The following is a 27795-nucleotide window of genomic DNA, read 5'->3' as shown; positions in this document are numbered from 1 at the left end:
CTGGTAACCCTACCCTAACTTAGCATGGTGTCGTAGAGTAGTGGTGTAGAGCCTACACTCTGGTGAAAGCCTGCCTGAATTTGCACAGTGGCTCCATTGTTTACCATCTGTGGGTCTATGGAAAGGTGACAGTCACCTCTGTCTACACCTTGGTTTTGTTGTTTACTGGCTGTGGGTCCTGAGCAAGTTAGTTAATGTCGTTATAGTTTCGTTTTCCTCATCATTAAAAGAGTGAGGACAATAGCACCTATCTCAAAGTGTTGTCGTGAGAAGCACATGAAAAAAGCATTCACGCTGGTCAGAACATGTAGCAACTGATCAATAATGGTTGTCATTTATCATCATAATTATCTTTGGGGATCTATGCCCCTCCCACTCCAAGATTGAATCACATGACTGGGACCTAAACCAATCAGCCTTTGTCTGCAGTGATTGGTTCAATAACGGACATGTGACCTAATTGAAGCCAATAAAATGCACTGAGACCTTTGCCTGCTGGGAAAGAAACTCATGCTGTTGTGCTGGGTTCAAGAATATAGCCCTCCTGTTCACAGTGGCTCATGCCTGTAATATTAGCACTTTGGAAGGCTGAGGTAGGGGGCGGATCACTTGAGCTCAAGAGTTGGACAGCAGCCTGGGCAACATAGCAAGACCCCTGTCTCTACCAAAAAAAAGAAAGTCAAAAAAATTAGCTGGGTATGGTGGTGCCTGTCTGTAGTTCCCTGGCTACTCCAGAGGCTGAGGTAGGAGGATCACTTGAGCTCAGGAGGTGGAGATTACAGCAAGCTGAGACTCTACTACTGCACTCCAGCCTGGGTGACAGAGTGAGACCCTGTCTCAAACAAACAAACAACCAACAACAAAACAGAATATAACCCTGGGAGCTGCTGTTCCCCATCTTGAATCCCTGAGTATCCTGTTCATTACTCTGAAATGGAGTCAACAGAGAAGAAGCAGAGGAAACAATGGTGAGAGATATAGTGTCCTTGTGAATTTGGTTCCCGCATATAGCCATGCCTCTATTATTTCAGTATATGAACCTATAGGACTTTTTCTCTCTTTCCATCTCCCCAGTTTTAAGTCAATTAGAATTTAGTTTTCTGTCACTTCCAACTGAATGAATTCTAGGTTATACAACCATATTACTGTTCTGTTGTGACCTCAGACAAAATGTTCCCAAATTCTCCAGAACAAACTGGATCTGTTTTTGTTTGTTTTGTTTTTTTGACAGAGTCTTGCTCTGTCACCCGGGCCGGAGTGCAGTGGTGCAGTCTTGATCTCGGCTCACTACAACCTCCGCCTCCCAGGTTAAAGTGATTCTCATGCCTCAACCTCCCAAGTAGCTGGGATTATAGGCATGCACCACCATGCCCAGCTAATTTTTGTATTTTTAGTAGAGACAGAGTTTCACCATATTGGCCAGGCTGGTCTCAAACTCCTGACTTTAAGCGATCCACCCACCTCAGCCTCCCAAAGTGCTGGGATTATAGGCATGAGCCACTGTGCCCGGCGGGGTCTGGTCTTGTTATTAGAATAAGCTCAGTACCTAGTATATTTTTCATCCCCAGTGTGTGGTCGCACAATTACGAATGATGATCCTTCATCTGAATGATGGGCATTTTAAGGACGAAAACAACATTGCCCTTTTCCAAATTATGGTTGAGAGCACAGGGCTAGAAACTAGTCAAGAGCTTCAAGCAGCAGCCCCAAGGCTGAAATGGAAATTAGCCAGAAACCAGCATTTCAAATTCTAAAGGTCACCATTTATGAAAGGATACTTTAATGTTCACTCAAAACCAGATGACAAGTCAGAAATGGAAGGAGAGGGGGTTGAAATGACGGTTACATGCAACTGGCTTTCCACGATCCAATAAACTCTATCTGTGCCTAATTAGACTGGCAGTGACCTCCCGATGTTGCATTCAGACTTTTAACATCAGTTCATCTGTCACACAGAACCTTAGCTAATGGCCTTTCTCTGGTTGCCTCTGTTAGAGTTAGCAGTGGTTAGAATGTACATGTTTGACTATTTCCTGATCAAAAAAGTATAGTTCCATATATATGGAAGTATTTAGACTAGATATCCCTCATGAGTTCTAGGGCAGTGCATTCAGTGGCCCTTGTAACACCCCCAGTTGAGTGTTACAAAGGAAGCTGCAAACTCAACACTTTTAAAATCAGAATCACCCTCTCCCCATCACTAAACTTTTCATCCTAAAGGGGATCACTGTCCATCCAAAGGTTAAAGGCAGAAACCCAGATGTCTCTTGAGCTCATTCTCTCTTACCTTTACATGCAACAATCTTACCTTTACAAAAACAATCAGACTCCTAGAGTCTTCCCTCTCTAAAGTTATTGCAATAGCCCACTGGCTTACCTCCTGCTCCCTTCTTATGTCTTAAAAATCTGTTTCTACCTGGGACCTGACCACACTTTAAAGTGATCAGTTAGCTAGGTGCTGTGGCTCATGTCTGTAATCCCAGCACTTTGGGAGTCCAAGGCAGGAGGATCACTTGAGCCAAGGAATTGGAGACCAGCCTGGGCAACATAGTAAGATCCCCATCTCTATTTTATAAAAAGTAAACAACAGCCATACATACAACAAAAATACCATACATACATCAGTTTAGATCCTATTGCTCCTCTGCTTAAAACTCTTCCACGGTTTCCCTTTTATTTATTTATTTATTTATTTATTTATTTAGTTGGAGTCTTGCTCTGTCACCCAGACTGGTGTGCAGTGGTGCAATCTTGGCTCACTGTAACCTCTGCCTCCTGGGTTCAAGCGATTCTCCTGCCTCAGCCTCCTGAGTAGAGTAGCTGGGACTACAGGCTTGCGCCACCACACCTGGCCAATTTTTGTATTTTTGGTAGAGATGGGGTTTCACCATTTTGGCCAGGCTGGTCTTGAACTCCTGACCTCAAGTGATCCACCCACCTTGGCCTCCCAAAGTGCTGGGATCACAGGCATGAGCCACCGCACTTAGTCCCCTTTACCTTTTGATCAGGGATTCTCAACCTTGGTACTCTTGACATTTGGGACTGGGTAATTCTGTGTTGTAGGGGCTGTCCTGTGCATTGCAAGGTGTTTAGCAGCATTCCAGATATCACCTGCTAGATCTGGTTGTGCTTCCCTGATCTCCTAACCAAAAATGTCTCAGGCATCACCAAATGTTCCTGTCAAGAACCACTGCCTTAGTCTAAGCGCCAGATGCCTAATGATAATCTTCAAGGTCATTCCTAGGTCACTTGCTGGTCCTGCTAGGCTGAAGTCAGTTCCACCCAAACCAGATGGACTTAGGACAGGGTGACATGACAACTCCCCCCCGCCTCCAAAAAAAAATTAAGAGCACTGTTACCAGAAAAAGGAGGAATGGATGTGAGTTTGGCCAAACAACAAACAAACAAAAACATTCATGGCCACATAACCCAGCCTCCCTTTAAGTGCCCATGTCTCCATTTCCAAGAACCAAGCCAGGGCATGGCCAAGAGAAATGTTTGTTCACTGATAGCCCACTAGACCCTTCCATTCCCCTAAATGCTCCATCCTCACCCACAGTGTCTTTAATTATAGGTTAGAAGGTGGATAATTTATACATTTAAATTCCAATCCACCAAAAACTTGGTCAAAAATCTCAGTTTTTTGGCAACTTCCTTCATCTCACATTTGAAGAATATCACCACAGATCTCAACTTTTTGTGGAGTGGTAGCTAAGCTTTGTCAGTTTTCATGAACAAAGACACAAGATGCTATGATTCCTCCAGGCTCTGTCCAACTTTATACCAGCAGGGTTGCATTTTAATCAAAGATGTCTCTTTCAGTGCCTGCTGAAATCTCATGTTGCCTCTTACATCCCAGTGATGACGGAACAATGACTTATCTTAGCTGCAACTAAAGAGAAGTCAAAAAGATACCAGAACCCACCAAGGGACTGTTTCATTTGCCACTGGAGAAGAAAAGACAGAACTAGAAGGAAATCTTCTGATGAAAGTATGGAAATAGCTCTCTTAGTTTCTCTCCTCAACCATCTGAAGTTAGTTAACAGAATTAAAATACAGCTATAGCAGAGGCCTCTCAAATTTTTTGGTCTCAGGACTCCTTTACACTTCTGCAAATTATTGAAATTTTGTTTATGTGAGTTACATCTATTTAATATTTCCTATATCAGAAATTAACCCCCCAAAATCATAAAATATTTATTTTAAAATTCATTTGAAAATAATGATAAACTTAATTTCATGTTAACATAAAAATTTATATAAAAGTAACTATATTTTCCAGAACAAAAAATTGTGAGAAGAATTGTTTTTACACTTTTGAAAGTCTCTTTAATATCTGGCTCAAGAGAAGAGAGATAGATTTTTATATCTACTTCTGCATTTAATCTGTTGCCCAATGTTGTTAGAGTTGAAGTATATGATGAAAATCTAGCCTCACACCAAGTTTGACAAATAGAGTAGTATTTTAATAGCCTTTGAAATAACTATGAATATTCTTTGATACTACACCAAAACTCGACACGTGGTAGTTTCTTAAAGGCTAGTTGCAATGTGGAATCTGAAACCGTATTAACTTTTCATGCTCTACTACATGAAAATCCATTTTTCTAATCCTACATGTTGAATGGGTCTTTTAGCCAGGCATAACTTTGTACCATCATTCATTGGTCATTTGGAAAGTATTGTTTCACTGAGTTACGCATGTCTTCTAAAGTTGGCACATTTCATTACACAGTATAAAAACAAATCACATTGGCTCACAGGGCCAGACACAAGTTTTCCAAAATCATAATTATCACTTGAAACCTTGAATTTTTATCCTTGGCAACAAACACTGTCAGTTGCTTTCTTTGAAGTGACAGGCTCACTTAGCTCATTTTTGAGAAAATGTCTGCCAAATACCCAAGCCTGAATAACCGTAATTTACCTGTCATTCTTTCAAGTAAATATGGTGTTTCATGGAAAAAAGCAGCTAGTTCAGCTCGCAACTCAGTCACACAAATGCCTTTGCTTGAGACCACCAGCACACTCTGGTTGAGGTACTCAATGCGTAGTTCTCACTTGGTTACAGAGTGTATAAACCTAGTACTCAAGGTTTGAGATTTAATAAAACTGATGGCTTTTTATGGCTTCATCAGGGACATTTTTAAGCGAGGCTAGCATTTTCTTCCCCTGTGAGTGAGTGGTGATGAATACAATGAGTACTGAGCTACAGCCTTCCTTTTTGGTCAGGCTCCAACAGTTTTACCTACCATTGTTTTTGCCTCATAAGTGCAAATTCCAACACATTGAAAAAAGCAAATCATATCTTTTTTTTTTTTTTTGAGATGGAGTCTTGCTGTATTGCCCAGGCTGGTCTCAAACTCCTGGGCTTAAGCAATCCTCCCACTTCAGCTTCCTGAGTAACTGGGATTACATATGTGCACCACGATGCCCAGCCATATCTTCTTCTTATTCTGAAATAGTTTCAACCTTGCCAATCCCTTAAAGGATCTTAGGAAGTCCCCTTCTTATCCTAGGAATTAAAAGACCACCCTTTGAGGATGTTGAGCTATAACATCAGGATTGAGGACATTGGTTTTCAGATTTAAAGACCTAAGTTTGAATTCTACCTCTACCACTTACTCGTTCAAGAATTTGGGACAATTACTTCTCTGAGTTCCATTTACTCATTGGTAAAATGAGTCTAATAGCCCACAAGGCTCTTGGGAGGACAAAGTGAGATTATGTATGTGAGCACTCAGTAGGCACTTGCTGCTGTTAAGTGCTAATGGCTGTCCCATGTGGCTCATCTTGGGGATATTCTAGAACATCTATTCCTTAAGGTTTTGACTACCTTCATCAACCAGTAGGAAGTCAGGCCCAAGGTTTGTCATCAGAGGCCACAAATCTTGTTCCGTGGTAGAGGCTCCATTAACTGCATCACTGGCTTTGCCTCAGTCCTCCCTAAGGTTCCTGAAGATTCTGGGGGACTAACAGAGCAGTGGTAACCATGACCTGAGTGATTCCCTGCTGTTGGTGGAGCAATGCAGATGAGTAGATTCTGTTCAATCTATTTATCCCAGGAAAATGGTAATAACCAACACCAAAGTAGTACTTACATGTGCCAGGTACTGTTCTGGGTTGAACCAATATTAAGTGCCCATAACAACCCTCTGAGTAGGTATAATGACAATCGCCCCATTTTATAGGTGAGGAAACAAACACAGAGAGGTTAAGTAATGTGCCAAAGTTGCACAGCCATATGTGGCTGATCTGAGATTTGAGCCCAAGCAATCTCATGGTAGAGGTTGAGGTTTTTTTTTTTTTTTTTTTTTTTTTTTTTTAGATGGAGTTTCGCTCTGCCGCCCATGCTGGAGTGCAATGATGTGATCTCAGCTCACTGCAACCTCCGCCTCCAGGATTCAAGGGATTCTCTTGCCTCAGCCTTCAGAGTAGCTGGGACTACAGGCATGCACCACTAAGCCCGGTTAATTTTTGTATTTTTAGTAGAGAAGAGTTTGTACCATATTGGCCAAGCTGGTGAGGTTGAGTTCTTAACTGCTATACTATACTGAGGAGGCAGAAAAAAAGGGAGAGGAGTTATTTTTCCAGAAAAGTGTTTCCTCTTGTACAGGGCTTGTGTTTAAAAAAGCCTAATTTTGCTCTTAAATGATCTGTTAAAAAAACTCCTTGAGTCCATCAGAAATGCCAGGAAAAATGAAAAACTGTAGCAGAAAGCCCAATGCAAATGGGCAAATGTGTGATGCAAATAAATACATGGCATGATTTTGATCGACTGGTTAAGTATTAGGCAACTCCATTTGGACATTTTTCTTGGAGTGACTCAGAGATTGTGACATTGAAACCACAAAGAGAAAAATGTAATCTCAGAAAATGACTCAGCTTCACATTGAACATTATCTACATAATCAGAATAACGTTCATTGGTTTTCAAACTTCAGAATCGATCCATAGCCCAAGCATGGAAGACATTGGTCTAGTTATAGAATAGGGTGCAACCAGAGTGAATCTGATGATGAAAAAGTAAAAATACAGCTACAGGCATGGGTAGGTGGAAGTGAGGAATGTGAACTTTCTCATTCTATAAAATGGGAAGTTAAGACAGTCTGTGCAAGGTGAATGAAAAAAGAAATGAAGATGTATGTTATTTTTAAAAATTAGATATCTAATCAATACAAAGGGAGGAGTGAGTTAGCTAAATTCTCACCTATCATGGCAGGAAGTCAATAAATTATAAATCAAGAAATAGAGAGATGAACATATTTTGTAGGGATAAGGATGTAACCACCAGAAGGACTGAATAAAAAATGGTTTGAAAAAGCTTGCTCTGGGCAATAGGACTTAGGGTGGGGAGACAGCAGTATGTCTGACGTGGATGCTTCTCATGAAAAGCCGTTCCATATGATTTGATGTTTAAAATAGTGTGCATGAGGAACAGGAAACCAAATACCGCATGTTGCCACTGATAAGTGGGAGCTAAATGATGAGAACACATGGACACATAGAGGGGAACAACACACACTGGGGCCTACTGGAGAGTGGAGGATGTGAGAAAGCAGAAGATCAGGAAAAATGACTAAATGACTAGTAGGCTTAATACCTGAGTGATGAAATAATCTGTATAACACATCCCCCATGACACAAATTTACCTATATAACAAACCTGCACAGGTACCCCTGAACTTAAAATAAAAATTTAGAAAAGCAATTACATGATGAAATATTTCAAATTACTAAATAGGCAGCAAGAAGAATAAAGTGGACTTCTCTACTGATGTAGAAAGATCTCTAGGATGCTTTATTCAATGAAAAATAAATGGCAAGTTGAAAAAAACTAATAAATTCAATTTACATGACAAAAAATATAAACAAAATAATGTAAAATCGTATGCATGATTAAATGTCTTAATAAATTGTAAGATAATTGTAGGAAGATCTCTAGGACACTTTATTAACTGAAAAATAAATGACAAGTTGAAAAAAATTGAATAAATTCAACTTACATGACAAAAATAAAAACAAAATAATATAAAATAATGTGCATGATTAAATGTCTAATAAGTTGTAAGATAATTGTTAAAAAGTAGTGGAGTGACTTATGAAGAATTTGAACTGAAAGAGAAAAAAATGTGTGGTCCCTAATCTCTTTGATTTGGTAGAGGAAAAAAAAATGAGATTTACTGGCTATTTACCAAACTAGAAGTCGCTGTCATGTTGGGGAAAGGAGATCAATTTATAGGGAGGGTACAAAGGAAGCTTTGTCCTGGCTAATTTATTTTAAACATTTATATTGAGAACATGTTTTTGCATTACTTTCATGTTATGAAAAGTGTTTTAATTAACAAAATACAATAGGAAAAATATAACACTGGAAAGAATATAACAATAAAATATCCAGAATTTTTTTCTTTTTTTTTTTTTTAAAAAAAGTTAAAGATAAAAAAAAAGAGAGAGAGAGAGAAAATGTGTTATCACTTAGTGTGTCTTCATGGATTTCTAGGGGTAGGCTATTTTCATGTTCTCTTTCTCTTCTGCTTAAGGATAAGAAATCAGGATCTCTGAGCTCTGTTCCAGACCCGAGTATTTGAAGAGGTCAGTTCTCCTCTGTGTATGCTGCTGCACAAGCCTTTTTGTGTGTTTGGCAAATGTGTTTCGAGCACCTACTGTGGGCCACGGGCACCTTGGGGACTCACAAGCCCTAAGAGAACACTTTTGTGACACCCCTGCCATGACTAATCTAGGACCGATACCCTCTGCTACAGGAGCCCAACGCCCTGCTCACCTGAGTGTGGTCTATCAGCGTCTTTCCTACACAGTTGTTAGCTTACCAAAGACAGGAACCATGTCTGCCTTATTTTCTGCGAAATCCTCAGGACCCAACACAGGGTCTAGCACATAGTAGCTGCTCAATGAGTACATCTGGTGCAGGGTACCCAGGCTGGAGTTCCCCCCAAATACAAATCACTCACTTTGCATCTCTTGTTGGATCTCCAGGCTGAGAGGGGGAAGCTGCACAGGAGGAAACACCAGCCTGAGCCAATGAAAGGTGAGAATCTGTGAGTTGGGAAGGGGCTGCCGAGGCGGAATGATGATTCTAGGAGCTTTGCAAGATTTGGTAAGGACTAGAAACTTCTACATCAACGTCATTTAAAAAAAGCAATTTTTCCACAGCAAGAAATGAAATACTGAAAAATAAGGGACCACGGACTTCAGTGTCTTCAGTGAAAGAAGGAAGACAGTGCTGATGAGGTGCTACTTCACTGCACCCAGTCATAGAGAGGGGCGAGGCAAAAGTGTTAAAAGTCTAGAGCTAAAGTACTTGCCTGAGGGAAGCAAGGGAGGTCATGGGACAAAGTACTCTTCCTGTCAAGCAGCAAATAGTGCAGTCGAGAAGAAGACTTAGACATGGCGAACTCAAGAGCCGTTCTTGGGCTCAAAATCCTTCAGAGGCTTCCAGTTTATTAAGAGTCAAAGTCCTTACAATTCCCTTCAGGGCTCTACATGACTCGGCCTGCAGTATCCTAAACTGATCTGCTTCTCTCCTCCTCGCTCCCCAACTTCAGTCACATTGGTTTCCTTGAACACTCCAGGCACATTCCCTCCTCCAAGTCTTTGTGCTTGCTAATCCATCTGCCTGGAATGCCCTTCCCCCCGTGAGCCACTTGGATTTGCTTCTCACCTCCTTCATATTTTGAGTTAAATGTCACCTTCTCAAGGAAGCCTACCTTGACCACACCATTTACAATTTCATCCCCACCCACCCCAACACACCTTCTCTGCTTTACAGTAATTTGGAAGAAGTCCATTGTGCTATGCTAAGATTATCTCTTTCTGAAGCCAATGAGCAGTCACTGCAGCTGAGCCCCAGGGACTCTACCTGGAAAATCATCCTGGGGTGGTCCAGAACTGATTTCCTTGGTCCAGACCTTATTATCTCCTGAAACCCAACCCCTGTCATCTCCCAACTGCTCAGGAGCTAAGCCATCACTCACCCAAGAGTGAAAAAGCAGAAACGAGCAATTATTATGCTGCGCAGCAGACCTTTGGCTCAGATTAACATCATTGCCTCTTGATTTGATCTTTCTATTTTTCTCCAAACACCTAGAGCAATTTGATTGCCTGCCAGATTCATCTTTGGTGAAAAGTAACATTTTGAAAAATCAGGACTTACTTGGTAATACATGTTTTAGGGCAGGCACGTTAAGCTAATAAACAACTAATTGGTTCTGCTGTCCTGTAATTTGCAAAGGGTCAAAATGATTTGTAAATATACATCTATATTAACTGCTCTATGCCAAAACCAGTTTCTGCAGGTGACAGACTTTTGTAATGAATGAGGTGATGGAAGGCACCTCAACAGTTACCTCAACATGGTTTTTTGGATCACTTTAATTTAACAGGTAGGTGTTATTGTATTCCAGGGCAGCCATGCATGATGTCAAACAGCATATGGTACACAATACAGAGTGGTGGAAATTCCACTTCCTAAATGTGCAGGTGACCAAATGTATATATAGACTCTTAGCCACAAGGAATAGAAACAGTGTCTGTGGGATTTGTGCACAATATGTCCATACAACATATATTTTCTTTTTACTTTTCCCGAGTTTGCACCCAGGATACTGAGAGAATTTTAAAACGCGACTGTTGAACTACTCTGGATGATCTTCGTGGATAAAATGGAAAAAAAAACAAAACAACAAATGAACAAATAACATTGAGATTTCCTTCCTTCCTTCCTTCCTTCCTTCCTTCCTTCCTTCCTTCCTTCCTTCCTTCCTTCCTTCCTTCCCTCCCTCCCTCCCTCCCTCCCTCCCTCCCTCCCTCCTTCCTTCCTTCCTTCCTTCCTTCCTTCCTTCCTTCCTTCCTTCCTTCCTTCCTTTCTCTCTCTCTCTCTCTCTCTCTCTTCTTTCTTTCTTTCTTTCTTTCTTTCTTTCTTCTTTCTTTCTTTCTTTCTTTCTTTCTTTCTTTCTTTCTCTCTCTCTCTCTCTCTCTCTCTCTCTCTCTCTCTCTCTCTCTCTCTCTTTCTTTTTGAAATGGAGTCTTTCTCTGTTGCCTAGGCTGGAGTGCAATGGCACTATCTCAGCTCCCTGAAAACTCCACCTCCCAGGTTTAAGCTATTCTCCCACCTCAGCCTCCCATGTAGCTGGGATTACAGGTGCCCACCACCACACCTGGCTAATTTTTGTATTTTTACTAGAGATGGGGTTTCACCATGTTGGCCAGGCTGGTCTCAAACTCCTGAAGTAATCCACCTGTCTTGGCCTCCCAAACAGCTGGGATCACAGGTGTGAGTCACCGCACTCGGCTGAGATTTTCAAGACTGGAGAGCTAGACTCTCTCAAACTACAGGCTGCTGAATTGTAAACAATTGTGGCTGGAATTATAGGATATATTATTAATAGGGTAATTTGTAAGCACTTGAGAGTAAAACAGTCATTGTTAGGGATTAGTATAGGTTCGCTAGGAGAAGCTTAAGGTAATTGAAATATCTTCCTTCTGGAAAAAAATTCAAGGTGTATTTATTGAAGATCTACTATACACCAGACTGTGGTTCTAGGCTGGTGGTTCAGGAAAATGTGGCGGATAGTTTTTTGGGTGGCAATAAAATACATGATAACATTTCCTACAGCCTGCAGGCTAAAAGGTGGATAGACAGTGCTGGGCCTTGCCTGCCCAAATCTCAGCCTAACTGCCCATTCTTGGCCCACTCAAGCCCAGGACCAAGTAAGAACCAGGCCTGGTGGTACATTTGTCTGTTGCAAGTCTTGTACTTTGTACTTGTACGAAAGATGGTTTTGATGTCGGAGTGCTGCATGAGAAACTGGCTGCAGATTCTCACTGTCTAGGTTCCAGAGTCACCCAAGCACAAAACCTGGAGGTGAGGGCAAGGGTAGGGTCTACTCATGCCCAACACAGAGTTTAAAGCCCAAAGAAGTCAAATAAATAATATGCTCAAGTTTACTCCTAGGAAGTGGAATAGCCAGGGACCTGATGCCATCCCCACGTTGGCAAACACCCCAACTCCAACGTAGAAGATGTGAGAACCTCAAATCGTTGGCTCACCTGCATCCCATCAGGCTCCCTGTTTTTCTTACTTCCAAATCATTAGTATTACCTTTTTAAAGAAAAATTTACATTTGATCTCCAGAGGTGGTATTTCTTCACAGCCTAGTGCTATGACATCTCAATTTTGTTGGCTTTACCATTTATTTCCTTGACCTTGCTTTCTGGATTAGGTATCAGAATTAGCAGAGGTTGGGTGAGTTATTTTTCACAATATCTCCAGTGGTTGAGTGATTCAGAGCCTCTGACTGACGCTGAGCTCTCCTTGACACAGGATTGAGCAGGTTGGAGGAGACCCAACCCACCAACCTGGGTCCTTAAATTAAGGCAGTGTGGTGTGATGGTTAGGGTGGGACTGTGGTTTATATCCCAGCCTTGCCACCACCTAGCAGAGTGATCTTGTGCAGGCTACTTTACCTCTCTGAGCCTCCATCTCCTTGCTGGTAGAACAGGACAGCTAAGTAGTAGACAGGGCTATGATGAGGCTCAATTGAGCCTGTTTATGTGAAGGATTTATCCAAGGGCCCAGAATACAGTTAATGAGAAACAGAAGAAGGTACAGTTTAAATCCCAGCCCAGCCTTTACTAACCATGTGCAGTTTGTAAAATGGAGGTAATAGTAGTATCTATCTCTCAAAGAAATCAAGAGGGTTAAATAATAATTGTAAAGTGCATGCTTAGAACAATGCCTGGCATCTAGCATGTGTCTGTTAAATAAATGAATAAATGCTCAGGGCCTGGTCCAGATATGAGGCCGGGCATGGTGGCTCACGCCTGTAATCCCAGCAGTTTGGGAGGCCGAGGTGGCAGATTACTTGAGGCCAGGAGTTCGAGACCAGCCTGGTCAACATGGAGAAACCCTGTCTCTACTAAAAATACAAAAAATTAGCTGAGCATGGTGGTGCACGTCTGTAGTCCCAGCTACTTGGGTGGCCGAAGCAGGAGAATCACTGAGAATCACTTGATCTCGGGAAGCAGAGGTTGCAGTGAGCCAAGATCACATCATTGCACTCCAGCCTGGGCAACAGAGCAAGACTCTGTCTCAAAAACAAACAAATGAATGCCCAATCTGCCACAATAACCATTGCTAGGCACATAGAAAGTGTTCATGAAGTATTAGCTATTAATTATTTTTTCTAGGTGTGGCACAGTGGTTCAAACCTGTAATCACAGAACTTTGGGAGGCCAAGGTGGGGGAATTGCTTGAGCCAAGGAGTTGAAGACCATCCTGGCCCGCATAGTGAGACCCCATCTCTACAAAAAATTTTAAAAATAGCCGGGCATGGTGGCATGTGCTTGGAGTCTCAGCTACTCATGGGACTGTGGTGGGAGGATCCCTTGAGCTCAGGAGGTCGAGGCCGCGGTGAGCTCTGATTACACCACCGAACTTCAGCCTGGACAATAAAGCAAGACCCTGTCTCAAAATGATTTTGAAAAGTAAAAATTAAGAAATTAAAAATAATTATTTTCCCTAGTTACTTGGCACCTGTTTCTGGGGTTCTCACGGCCCATCCTCTCCCTCTCCAGCTTCCTCGGAAACAGCTCCCAGGATCCATAACACAATTTCACCTGCTGACTGATCCCAGGAAGAAGGGCAGACTTGCCCTGGAAGTGAGCTACCTCATGCAAATCCAGGAGGTAAGCCACAGGTGGGGTTCCTGCCTTGCAGAGAGCTCTCTGAGGCTGGAGGGCTTTTAGTAGTAGACATTGTCATTCATCTGTACCATTTTGGAAAAAGTTTCAGCAGATCCACAAAACAATAGTCAAATCCTGAATTCTCCTTCTCCTCCTTTATCTCTGCTTTTCCAGAATCTCACTGGCTCATGTGTTCTTTGTCCATAAATGTTAGTGCTACTTAGGGTATCATTTTCCCTCTTTGTCTTCCTTGTGTTTCTCTGGCATTTCTTGTGTACAGTCATACCTTTGATTACCATCTATGTTTGACCCTAGGTGTCACCCTCAGTTTCACTTCTGTTCTAACTTCTCTCTTTGTGATTTGTTACATTTTGGAATATGAGACTCTTTCATAGAAGTGCCCATTCATGTATCTTTCATGAAGTTTCATAAGCATACTGAACCTCATCCATGGAGCTAAATGGCACAGTATTTGTACCTAGACTCCCAACAGCAGCTGCCTGTTGTGGGTCACCCACCGAGTAACCGTGTCTTATGAGTCTACTATCAAACTTATCTATAGTGTTCCTTTCTTTATATTGTCAGTAGAAACACTGGCTCCCAAGGCTTTCTTCTTTTGTCAGCCCTAGCAGATACTGTTCCCTGTGTACCTGGACAGGGGCTGCATTTTCCCAGACACCATAAGAGAAGGGAAAAATCAGAACTCTGTGAGAGTTCTCTGGGAAAGAAAGAATATCTGATCACATGAAGGGTCTGTGATAAAGGCAGATGGTGCGAGAAAAAAGAAAAGCAATTCAAACTCTTGGAAAAACAAATAATCCTTCTAGAAATAGAATGTTATTATAGATTCCTACATGTCTCTGCAGTGAGATATAGCAGGGTTTGGCAAACTTTACTTTTTCTGGAAAGGCAAGATTGTAAATATTTTAGGCTTTGCAGGCCAAGCAGCAAAACTGAGGATGTTATATAGAAATATAAATGACAAAAAGAAAACAAGTTTCTATAAATTTTTTATTGACAACATTTAGGATTATGGATTCTGGAATCTGCATTTATATCTTTTTTATTTGTCACAAAATATTGCATATTACTTAGTTTTTCAACCATTTTAAAATGTACAAAATATTTTTAGCTATGGGCAGTCCAGAAGCAGGCAATGGGCTGAAGTTGGCCTAGTTGTAGTTTGTCAAGCCCTGAGATACAGCTACACATCATAATATATATTATATATACACACATCACTGAGTGAGCTAGCTTTCTTTCCTTTCTTTCTCTTTCCTTTCTTTCTTTCTTTCTTTTTTTTTTTTTTTTTTTTTTTTTTTTTTTTGAGATGAGTCTCGCTCTGTTGCAGTGGCCAGATCTCAGCTCACTGCAAGCTCCGCCTCCCGGGTTTACACCATTCTCCTGCCTCAGCCTCCCGAGTAGCTTGGACTACAGGCGCCTGCCACCTCGCCCGGCTGGTTTTTTGTATTTTTTAGTAGAGACGGGGTTTCACCGTGTTAGCCAGGATGGTCTTGATCTCCTCACCTCGTGATCCGCCCGTCTTGGCCTCCCAAAGTGCTGGGATTACAGGCTTGAGCCACCACGCCCGGCCCTTTTCCTTTCTTTCTTTCCTTCTTTCCTTCCCCCCTTCTCCTTCCTTTCCTTCCTTCCTTCCTTCCTTCCTTCCTTCCTTCCTTCCTTCCTTCCTTCTTACCTCCCTCCCTCCCTCCCTTCCTTCCTTCTTTTCTCTTTCCTTCCTTCCTTCCTTCCTTCCTTCCTTCCTTCCTTCCTTCCTTCTTTCCTTCCTTCCTTCCTTCCTTCCTTCCTTCCTTCCTTCCTTCCTTCCTTCCTTCCTTCTTTCTTTCTTTCTTTCTTTCTTTCTTTCTTTCTTTCTTTCTTTCTTTCTTTTCCTTCTTTCTTTCTCTCTCTCTTCTTTCTTTCCTTCCTTCCTTCCTTCCTTCCTTCTTTCCTTCTGTCTGTCCGTCTTTCTTTCTTCTCTCTCTCTCTCTTTCTTTCTTTCTTTCTTTCTTTCTTTCTTTCTTTCTTTCTTTCTTTCTTTCTTTCTTTCTTTCTTTCTTTCTTTCTTTCACAGAGTCTCACTCTATCACCAGGCTAGAGTGTACTGGCATGATCTCAGCTCATTGCAACTACAATCTCCTGGGCTCTAGTGATCCTCCCACTTCAGCTTCCTGAGTAGCTGGGATTACAAGAGCATGCCAGCATACCTGGATAACTTTTTTGTATTTTTTGTAAAGATGGGGGTCTCACTATGTTGCCCACGCTGGTCTCAAACTTTGGGGCTCAAGTGATCCACCCTCCTTGGCTTCTCAAAGTTCAGGGATTACAGATGTGATCCACCGTGCCCTGCAGAGTTTTCGACTATTAAAATTTCTGAAACAAAGCATGATGACATTATTTATGTTTACTGATGGGTCTCAATTTAGTGGGATATAAACATGCACCAGTTTTAGTTTGGCTTTCAACTGTGTTATATCAAATCCTTCATTTCCTTAATGACAGTTTAGGCAGATTTCATAACTTCCCAGTCACTTTTGGTTATTAAAACTTCCAGTTTGTCTAACATTTCAAATTGCATGTTGAATTCAAATCACTATCCCTGCTCCTTCTTCCTTTAGATGGTAGCACCTTCTGTATGTATATTTCTGCAGAGAGCAGGAAGAAAGAAAAGGCCAACATGCCACTTCACTTAGACAGGCAAGACTGTAAACCTTTCTTGTTTGTTGCCACTGCTTCTCTGGCTGACATCAATGGCCAGGCACTCTGTGTAGCACGGATCTGCATGCTGACTGTCTTGTGGAGTCACACGTATTGGTTATTGGAGGGTCCTATGGTACCTTCCCACTGCAACTTCCTTTCCTGGTGTGGAATCTCCGACTCTGGTGTAGTCTTTTCCATCCTGCCTGGCTCCTTCCACTGAAAACGTACAGCTCCATGTTGCTGAGACTGTAGTTGACCCATACAGTACCCTGTGAACATTTATTATAGACCCTCCCCGCTCTGGATAGACTCAGTTCTGAACCAAGGTGCATGGTTTGGTGAGCGGAGTGTGGGCTAACTCAGCCCCTACTCTACCCCTCGGCCAGGCAGCCTCGTATAGGGCAACATCTTCACAAACATTGTGCCGCCGGGTTAGGGTTTTCTTGGTTAATGGGCTGCTCTCTCAGGTGAGATATGAACACAATGGCGGCAGCTCAGCTACCCACTGCCAGATCCAGTCCACACACAGAGCTTCACCATTCCAAACAGGCTGCTCCACTCCCATGCCTCCTCTTAGCTCTGTGTTCCCTCCAAGTCCCTTGCTATGTGGGCACATGAGCAGCCATGCTGCTTAAGCAAGTGTCCAATCCAGCGCCCAATCATTATGAATGATTCTTCTTGGAGCCACAGGTACCTCACTCAGAAACTAAAAGTATTGGGAGCCAGGAGAGAACTTGTATAAGAAAGCTAACTTATTGTTTGTCTTAGCAAATGGATCTTGTGTAGAAATGCATAAATCAAGAACTAATGGTCAACATGTTATTTAGAGGTAAGAAGGAATGAAGGAAACACAAGAACTAAAACACAAACAGTTGATGGCACTTGCTACTCTTATTTCCCCATTTCACAGGTAAGTAAATTAATGCTCAGAGGGTAGGCAACTTTCATGGTCTCACAATCAGTAAACAACAGGATCCACATAAGCCCCCAGGTCCACCTGCTCCAAAAGCTCCTGCTATATCCCATATTCTCTGTGGTCTTTCATTAACTTAGTAAAGACCTATTTGTTCCTACGTTGAAAAAGTGTGCTGTGGCAGGGTTATAAGATGGGAGAAAATTAAAACAACCTGTGGTTTTCTACACTTCTGTTTAAGCTCAGAAACATTGTTTTCCATGGGCGATGCCTCCATATGTCAAAGAAATTTTAAATTATTAAAAACATAATTCTTCTAAAATACATAGTGAGCTCATGTCAAGTTTTGTTTAATTCAGCAATGAGGAAGCCAGTAGAATGATAAAACTAGTTCAAAGGGGATGTTCTATTTTTTTCAGTGAAAAAAATTTTGAAATAAGATCACTAAATTAATATAAAACTGATTAATATTCAGGAGAGGAGAGAATAAATCCACAACACTTGGGGTTATCTCCTCTAATGAATGAAAATCACATGCACATCTACAGAACAAAAAATTATGTGCATTTTCTCAATTTTCTACAAGTAAATATCTAACTATGTAGCAACCAGGCCTGAATCTGTACTAAAAGCTAAGTCAATCAAAGTTGCATTTCCCCAGAGGGTCAGATGACCCTTTGGGTAAGCTTGTTTCACTGTGCTCTATGTGAACATTAAAAGAACACAGTCATCTTTTTGCCTAATTTCTTGTTTTATTTTTTTCTTGACACACAATAGTTATCCATACAAATAACCTACACTGGTCACCCAACCTTGGAATGAAGGTCACTTGCCTTTATTCTAATCCAGAAGATAAAATTTCAGAGAATGAAACCAAAAGTATTTTCAAGGCATCTACTTCCTAAGGTAGGTGGAATCCCACAGTCAGGTAGAAGATTGGGTTTGAGGAAGAAAGAAGAGGAGTGAGTTTCTTTTCAACAATGATGATAAGACTAGGAATGAGATTTAAAATATTTAACAACCAATGGGACACAAGACCAGACAATCAGAATGAATGGTTTTGTAGGGCCAGAGCAAGGTCACAATGACATCTGTGGGGCTGGGTCTTCACCCTTTACCTAATGGATCTGAGAGGCCCCAGTAAGGCCTAGGGTGGGTGCAGTGGTGGTGGGGAGTTCGTGGAAGACTTGGGCCAAATGTTGTTTATCAAGACATAGGAAAGTATTTTAACATTTTAACAACCAGTATGGCACTATGGACACATTGCGCCATGACTATTAGTCATGTTCATACTCCGACCTCTACCACCTGCCCAATCCTGACTCAACCCTCAAACACAGTCAGGGTCACTCACACCCATCCTGCCTTAAGACGCCAGCCCACTTCTCTCTTCCATCTGGCTCTCAGGCTTTAGTGGCAAGGAGGAAGAATACAGAAAAAGGAAGTGGGAGAAGGTCAGGAGTAGGGAAGAGAGTAAGAGAACTCCAGCACATTCTGAACCCATGTCTAAGGGAGGATGCAACATTAAATCTAGGACTGCAGGTACAGAAGTAATGACTGGGTACTGTTTCTAATTTTTAGGGGTAGAACAGTGCCCCAACAGACAAGAATCCCTGTCCTTACAGATTTTGTATTCTACTTGGGGGAAGACAGGAGATATGAAAAGTATGAGCTAACATGTACAAAAGCACCTAGCACAGGGCTTGGCACACAGAGAATACTTAATAAATATTATGTCTCTTCCTCACATCCATCCTCAACCACATCTTTGCAGCTTCCCTGAAGGTTTCCAAACACATAAATAAAGCTGGAACCCCATCTGGCTGAAAAAGTCAACCATCTGGAGATTTGGAAATATGGGAGAACTTCTAATGACTGGCTAATTTTTTCCCCCAGTTTTCCAGCCAGATGTTTGATGTCATCCTGGTCCATCTGTAGCAGAAATATCAGTTATTGTACCTCTTTGTCATAACTTTAAGTTCCCTGTTTTAAAATCCTAAATAAGTAGTCTTTCTTTTCTTAGTAATTTTTTAATGAATTGAAAAAGTGATTATAGACTAATAAAATTCAGGAATAAAATATAAAAACATCAGAAATTTATATTAAAAGTGTCATTTAGGTAATTTACAAGGCTGAAAACTGGCAGCCCAGGGGCCAAATTCAGCTACAAGGTAAATTTGGTTTGGCTAGTATCGTATTCTTAAGAAGTTGAAAGAGTTGCCTGCATTTTAAAAATCAAGAGATTTTACATCTGGCTTTTCTTTACTTGGAATATTGGGCCACACTTGGTGTCCATTTCTCCAAGGTAAATGTCAACTCAAGCCAAGTAGTAGTCATCCTTCAGATGGGGCTTGTGCTTTCCAGTTTGCCACAGTCCTCACCACTCCCTATTGCCCCATACTGAGACCAAGTTTCAGTAACCATACATCTTCTCAAATCTACTGTTACCCGCCTCTAAACCTGCTTAGAATTGAGCTAAGAGGATTGGGAAATGCTTGTTTCATACTTTACATTAGCTGCCTCATCTACACAAACATTTGGATTTGTTACTCCCTAATCTTTTCTGATGTTCTCATTTTAGAATTGGGTAAACTAAGGTCCAAAGAGGGAAAATAACATTCACAATTCACATAACTGTTAGTGATGGAAATGGGATGAACACTTAGGGTTCCTCACTACTAGTCTGGTGGTCTTTCTGCTACCTGAATACATTGCTTTGATTGTCTCCAGGACTTCACGAGGTTTTCTTAATGAGGGAGTCACATATTGAACATGTTCTCATTCAAATTCACAGGCCACTATTGAAAACATGCAGCAGGTTAGGGCTCTACTTTGTGAATGCCTCCAGTGCTTTCCAGATAATGAATCAGGTGTTCGTGTTGGTTTCCCAGTGTGGGTGTCTCTACACGGGTCAATTGTCTCTCCATGCAAAGTGTGTCCTTTGCTGCCTCTGAGTTTGTGTGTGTCTGGTGGCTCCTGCGTCCTTGCCGATGCTGCACAGGCACACTGAGTGTTCTGAAATCTGAAACTTCTGAATGGAAAAACCCATGTGCCTGGGCATTTTCACAAGCTAATGTTTGTACCAGTAGCAGGCTACCCACCAAAGCATGAATTAATGTTTTCTAGCAAATACTCAGAAAGGCAGCATGACTAAGGTTAAGTATTGCCTGCTGAGTTTAGGTGTGTGACCTTGGGCAAGTTATGTAAATTCCCCAGGGCTTAGTTTCCTCATCTGTAAAATGAGGGTAATAATAGTATCTGCACCACTGAGCTTCTTTGAAGATGAAAGAGTTAATTTTTCAAAATTCTTAGAACAGTGTGAGCACATATTAAGTGCTGAACATAACGGATATTCTGGTAGGTTAGCTTATCTTTTCTTAGGTATTTTTTGAGGGTTGAAAAAGTGATTATTGACTACTAAAGAGTAATTCAGGAGTCAAATATTAAAATATCAGAAATTTGGATTAAAAATGCCATTTAGGTAATTTACAAGGCTCAAAACTGGCAGCCCATGGGCCAAATTAAGCTACAAAGTAAACTTGGTTTGGCTGATCATGTCACTCAAGGAGGAGAAGGATATAACCTACCTACAGAAATGAAAACTGGAAACATCCTTCTCCTCCTTGAGTGACGTGATCATCCTTATAACACGTAGTCATCCTCAGGCCCAGTGCAAATATCAATACATGTTGGCTTTAACATCATAATTGCTTGGAGCACCTTTAGAAAACTCAGATTTTCGTGGTATACCTCAGACCTATGGAAGCACGGAATCTAGTTATGGAGCCCCTGATAATCTAATTTTTTAAAGTTCCTCATGAGAATCTGATGACCAGCCAAGTTGGGAAACAATTGATGTAGTTTGCTTAAACTTGAATATCTTTGGTGTTGGAAGACCCATCACCTCCCAAAGCTTCCCATTCCACATTGGATAGTTATTTATATTGAGGTAAAACCTATTTTCCTCTAGCTCCTACTTCTATCTCTTAGAGGCCACACAGAACATTTCAAATCTCTCTTTCATATGACAGCCCTTCAGATATTTGCAGACAGCTGTCATGTTCTCGTTGGCGTTCTCTTCTTTTGGATAAAATAATCACATTGTCTCATGGCTCTTTAAAAAAGTACAGAAGAACGAACTTTTCTAATTTGACCTCTAAGAAAATGGAGCTACAAAAACCTCCCAGTTTTCCCTTGACACTTAAAGGACCAGAAAATGAGGATGTTGAGGCTCAGGGGTAGGTAAGAAATACTGAATGGGAAAGGACTGTCCATCTTCCTTCTACCAGAGGACGGAAATGCCTGGAATGGATGCTACCAACTGCATGTGTCTTCCCATGCAGAAATCAGAGGCTTCTGCAAATTCCTCAAACACTTGATGTGTTTAGTACATTGCAACAAATCTTATCTTCAAATTTCAGCCAGGACCCATTTAGGTGTTAATTACATGGGTGCAGCCATAGGTAATATTTTATTGTGATTCACTATGATTTGTGCATCTTACTGTATTTAATACTTCAAAAAAGTGAACAACAACAACAAAAGTCAGGCCAAGTTGTATGGGGACTGCAACACAGTTTCTCAATAGAATTCACCTGCCCAAGGATATGGCTTCAACTCATCCAATTTCTCCTTGATTCAGTTTCTCACTTCTCCCACTAAGCCTACAGAATGCCTGGGTGGGGTTTTAATTCCTTGTACAAACTGTGGGTGTAGGACATGATGTTGGAAAAAAGAGAAACCATCAGTTGAGACATTCTTAGCAAGGGTTCAGAAATTTTAGGTCCTACCTCTGCTCTTATAGATATATATTTTTTTCATAGATCATAATGAGCGAAGTCAAACTTCATTTTTAATTGTGCATTCTCAGGTTTGATTCCCAGAGGCAGAAGAATTGGAAATGGCTAAAGCACAGTACACATATGTGCCATTTTTGGCTTGGAGGAACCTTAGAATTTTTATGCCATCTCTAGAACCGTGTAGATATTGCAACATCCACCAAATCAGTTTTACAAAAGATAATTCAATTCCTTATAGTCGGTATAAGAAAGGGAAAATATGGAATTTCTCTGAGGTAAATGACTTCACCATACACAATCACAAATGCTCACAAATATCTGACTTTTGTCATTGTTTAGGAAATAATTATCTAGAATTCCTGTCAGTGCATTGAATACAGTATAAGCTTTAGACAGTGTTAATTCAAGACCACCTAATCCAAACGTATCATTTCCCAGATGAATAAACTGAGAGTTGGAGAGGGTAAATGTCTTAGCCAAGGTCACAGCGATACTTTGCAGCATTACCCAGGTCTTCTGACTTCACATGATCCTTGCTGCATTAAAGGCAGCCCTTTCCTACATGGGCTTCCCACCAGTTGCAAATTTGTTTTAGAAACAGAATCAATTGTAGTAGCGCTACAGTCAGGAGAGCAGTTGTTCAAAGTGTCAGGACATGGGAAGAAGGCCAGATAATGATGCAATATTACACTGGCAAGTGATGTCATAGCATGATTTCCTAAGCGATTTACATAAATGCAAGTTCTCAAGAAGCCCTGACAAATGCCAGCCACTGGAAATGCAGTGTGAAGAACCAATGGCAAGCAGGGGAGGGGACCATACAGGAAACCCAGACTTCCTTGCCCACGACGGTGACAAGCTTCACAGATTTCTCAGAAGCCTAAGAAAACCCCTACTGCCCCTCTAATCCAGTGACTTCCCTCAGGCATGTAGGCTCCAAAGAGCTTTGATTTTCTTTCTTATCTTTCTATTTACTCCCAATGATATCCAAGCATTGCCTACTGGTGCTGAGAGTGACTTCTGATGTGGCGAAAGCAAGTTTAATGGTGTGGCAGGCTACAAAAGGGCTTTACATTTTTAAATTGTTCTGTCTTCCTCATTATAATTTAGAACTACTCCCCTAATTTTCAGAACTTGAAGTGACGAACTGCTATTCTTGGAGAATCAGTCTTTTGTAAATGTCATGGAAATACCTTGTTTTGAGTTTGGGAATGATTTAGGAATGAAGACAGGTGGATACAAAATACCAAGACTTCAGTTTTGTTGTGATGCAAACTAATAAAACATGTATCAATAAGGATTTTTTTTCTTAAAATGTGTGCATAAGGTGTGGGTGGGAGTAGGGGTTTACATATGTTACCCTGTTACTGATTGGCAGTGGAAGTTCATGACAATATCTAGTTACAGCAAACTCAGGAGAAACTGATAAGTCTATGTTGAGAAATAAGGAAATAGCTCAGAATGTGCCAGACCGGGTCAGGATCTCTCTCTCTCTCTCTGTCTCTCCCTCTCCCTCTCTCTGTCTCCTCACTTCCTTCATCTTGTCCCTTCTCCTCCCTTCCCTCCCCCTCCCTTCAAAATCCAATTTAAGCAGAGTTAAAGACCCCATCTCAAGCCAGAGATCCAAGCAATTGACAATATGCCTAGGGATTTTGGATTTGAAGACTTTTCTAAACTGCAGAAGCTGCCTAGAGTGTGACAAAATCTCATCTCATGAAGCTTATACTAAAAACAATCAACAAGACCCAACCCCTTTAGCCCACATGGCGTCAGTCTTGCTGTTAACAGAGTCTGGGCACCTGCACATTCTCAGCAATAATTTGAACTACTCTTCTCTCCTCATTACCACTTCCATCTCCTCCAAACACCCACCAAAACATCAGAACTGGATTATTCAGAGCCATTGAGAGGAAATTGTAAATACCTTCTAGGCAGCACGTCCTCCACAGCCCCGAATGGGTCATTACTTCTTCATTCTTCCTGCTGGTTTCATTATCACTTGTAGATTTAGTCCTGCACACACCTCTGGAATATAACCAGTAGTCCGTGCCCACTGCAATGGTCATTAAACTAAAAGCTGCAAAGGCTCCCACAGTGGTGATCAACATCTGGATACCTCTGTCACACATCCTCATAATTCTTCATGGTACTCTGGACGGCTGGGGGTTGGAGGGGGAGAGTCAGTGCCGGAGGGGAAAATCACTCTGCAGTCGGGTAACCTAGCACAGGCTCTTCCAAAAATTCAGGTCTCCTTTTGTCAGCATCCACAGGGACTTTGGGAAAGCTGGGATTTCCTGTCTGGAGCTCTCTCCAGTTCCCTGGGTCGCCTATGGCCCTCGGAAGGGTGCAGGCTCCTGGGGGTTGGTCCGCATCACTGCTGCCTTCTGAGGGTCCCTGGGTTCCTTTCATTCCTCAGGAGCTTGGTAAAGACGAGGGTCCGTGCAGGGCATGGCTCCGGAGCCTGGAGCTGCCAGCTCGGTTTGAGATGCGCCTGGCTTCTCACAGCCCCGGGAGACTCAAGGCAAAGAAACCCAGAGAGGTCTCTGTGTGAGTGTGTGTGTGTGCGTGCGTGCGTGTGTGTGCGAGCGCGTGTGCTGGGGGTGAGGGCGGATGGCAAAAAATAGCACTGCTGGGAGGCGAGCCGCTGAGAAGAGTGTTCACTGCTTCCACAGCCTCGCAGGAAAGCTCTCCGCCTGCTCCCGACACCCCCGCTCAAACTGGAGAAAAGACAGAGTCCTGGGGCGGGGGCCGGCTGGTTTCCCTGGGGGCGCCAAGGTCCGTGGTGCTGAAGGGACAGCTCCCCGCCTGTTGCCCCGCCTCCGCCGTCCTAACGCCTAGGCTTTAAGGTCCGTGATGCTGAAGGGACAGCTCCCTCCTGCAGCTGCACACCGCCGCCTGAGCTAGAAACCCGAGGTGCTAAGGGTCTTTCTTCCCTCACCCGCCCTCCCCCGTTCCTTCCCGGGTCAATCAGTAGGCTCGGCCCTGCCCAGTCAAGCCCACTCTCAGCGCAAAGTTTCGGGAGACGAGGACAGTCAGCGCCCCGGCTCCTGGGCGCTGCAGCACGACCCGGTTCCTCCGCTCTGGGAAGGGTTAAGGAAAGGGAAAGGGGAGCGAAGCCCGTAGCGCACTCTGGCGCTCTCTCAGCACCCACCCAACGCGGCATTCTTCAATCCTCCCTTCCACCCCATGAGCCAGGCAAGTTTGCCTTTTGCTGCGGGCACCACTGGAGCCCACTGGGGAAAAAGAAGACCCGTAAGACCGAGTCTTCTTAAAGGCACCGGCAGCTCTGGGGACGACTCTATGGCTCACTTAGGCGGGCAAAAAGTGTTGTCACTATCACATCTGTGTAGAGTCTGTCTCAATTTGGTTCCCCAGCAAACAAACCAATATGTCTACCCTCCTTTCTCTGGAGCTCTGGTTTACACCGGAGACAACCTGCTCAGATCAGACCCGGAACTGTTCATATATATATGATCATGTATTCCTAAAAGATGGAAGGAGCTAAAAGTATATAGACTCTGTAATGCACATATTAGGGACCCTGGGCAAAAGACTATAAGATTTTGGTCTTTGAATACGCCTTTTATACATTTTTAACACATCTACATTGAAGGGAGTGATGGATTCATAGTAGGAGAGTCACTGAAAATGTCAGATTTTGTTCAAAGGTCTCTGAGATACTCATTTGTTAACATTGTTATCTAAGTCAGACCATGAAACAGGTGAAGTTAGGTCTGCTTTGCTTGTTAGTCCAAAGTGTGAATGGCATTGCACACCTGAAAGCTCTCTTCCTTGGAAATAGCTACTATTGCAAAGGTCCAGCATTTAACCAGCTTTTTATTACTATGTATTCTGGCATATGCATGGGCACACACCGAGTTGACTAGAAACAGCCCACAGAAATGCCCTTGTTATTTTTTTCTTATGGCATACTGGGACTGATATACAGAGGTCAGGAATTTAGAAATGAGGCTGCTTGGGTTGTTTCCACAGTTCCTGAGATGTGTCCATAACCAGCTGTCATGTTTGAATGTTATTTAGCTGGACAGTAATATAACGGGAGGTAATCGCAGACACACATACTCCCCTGGTGCCATCTCTGGCTGCCTGGGAGCTTCTACTCAAGTGACTGAGTAGCAGCAATATATTGAAGGGTTCGCAAATGCAGCTCACAACTTCTTGGTGACTTTGCTACTCTTATTTTGGTGTTAAGATTGAAGACTTTATTCTTGATGTTAGATAAATACGCATGTGCATGAGGAAGTTTGAATATATAGCTGTGGAATGATTGCGTTTGAATGCTCACCTGTGCTGTGTTCAGTTTAGTTGTAAATTCTGAATGCCTGTGAATTTGTTATAGAAGTAAAACAAGTATGTAAATGTATGTTTGTACCTGAAGGCAGTGTTAGGACCATGTGAACATATTTGCTGCAAATGCATGGCATTTTTGCTATGCATAGGTATGTGTAGGTAAAGTATAGATTTGAATACGTAGGTGTGTATACCTACATGCATTTAGTTGCATATACATGTGTAGTGGTTCACAAACACTGATTTATGGACAGGAGGTAGAAATACTGAAAGCTTGCCACATATTCCACAATGGAATGGATAAACTTGGGGCCAGGACTACAGCTGTACTCCAGAAGAATGACAGAAGATAGTAGGGAGAGGATATACAAGGGCTCCTACAAGTTATTTAGTGTCATTTTCTTTCCTGAAATGAAAAATCTGCATCTTAAAAAATATCCTGCCTTGATTATTGTTACCTTTTTTTTTTTTTAAGGGAAAGCCATATATAACATGGAGGTGAGGTTGGTATTTCTTGGGAGGGGTTAATTCAGTTAGCAAAAATTTCCCTCCCCACTCTCAGAAAGTTAAAGAAGATGAAATAATTAATAATGATCAAGGCAGTCATTTCAGGATCTGTTTGATTCTTCTCTTGCTCTGACAGAAGTGAGAAAGGTCTTCTTTCAAAGCAGGACCATGTTGATGAAAGATGAGTGAGCTTCGGGCTAAGGGACCGTATGCCCCAATCACTCCATTTACCAGACCCACAGTGGAACAACAGCATCTTCATCTCCACTCACTTAGCTCTACAACAGAAGCCCAGACAGGCAGAGTATGGTGCCCAGGGGCCTAGCAGAAGGATAGTTGGGGGAAAAGGATCAGGAGCTCGGGTAGATGAAGGTAACAATTATGCGCCCAGTTTTGCCGAATAAGAGAAAGGGATACATGTGATAAAACTGGAGCTTTGTCCAGAGCCTCTGACGGGCTGAGGCAGGCTCATTCTTTGGGATTGTTGTCCAGGGCCAACCTAATCACTGTGGAAAGTCCCGAACCTGCATGTGGAGCAAGTCAGAACAACTGAACGGAGTGGGAGGGTGGAGGCAGGGAGGCCGCAGTTAGTTCCCTACCATGCCTCCCAACTTACTAGGGGGTGACCTCATCCTTTCATTCAATTGAATGTGTAGGTGTGTGGACCTGGGTGCGTAAAACCTGCTTGTAAGGCTAGCGATCGTTCCTCATTTTCACCACTAGAGGGCTCTTTCAACAGATCAATGAGGGACCCAAGAGATTCAGAGCTCTCTCCAGGGCGGGTTGGAGCTAGACTCCTGTTTGCTGATAGCCCTCTCCGATCCCACGTATCTGGCAGAAGACTAGAAGACATTCAGACAT

The 27795-nt window shown here is 42.3% G+C and overlaps 1 protein-coding gene across 1 annotated transcript in view; it reads right to left on the bottom strand.

Moving 5' to 3' along the window:
* Positions 1 to 25202, bottom strand: part of CACNG3 (calcium voltage-gated channel auxiliary subunit gamma 3) — a 107644-nt gene extending 82442 nt beyond the window's left edge. Inside the window, exon 1 of the mRNA XM_007988079.3 lies at positions 24041 to 25202. Coding sequence (XP_007986270.1) covers positions 24041 to 24251 — 211 coding nt within the window. The 5' untranslated portion in view covers positions 24252 to 25202. The remainder of the gene's footprint in view (positions 1 to 24040) is intronic.
* Positions 25203 to 27795: the final 2593 nt, after the last annotated feature.

The sequence above is a fragment of the Chlorocebus sabaeus genome, chromosome 5 (assembly GCF_047675955.1).
Source record: "Chlorocebus sabaeus isolate Y175 chromosome 5, mChlSab1.0.hap1, whole genome shotgun sequence".
Lineage (NCBI taxonomy): Eukaryota > Metazoa > Chordata > Mammalia > Primates > Cercopithecidae > Chlorocebus > Chlorocebus sabaeus.
The sequence above is the reverse complement of the archived record's forward strand: the minus strand, read 5'-3'. Positions and strand labels throughout refer to the sequence as shown.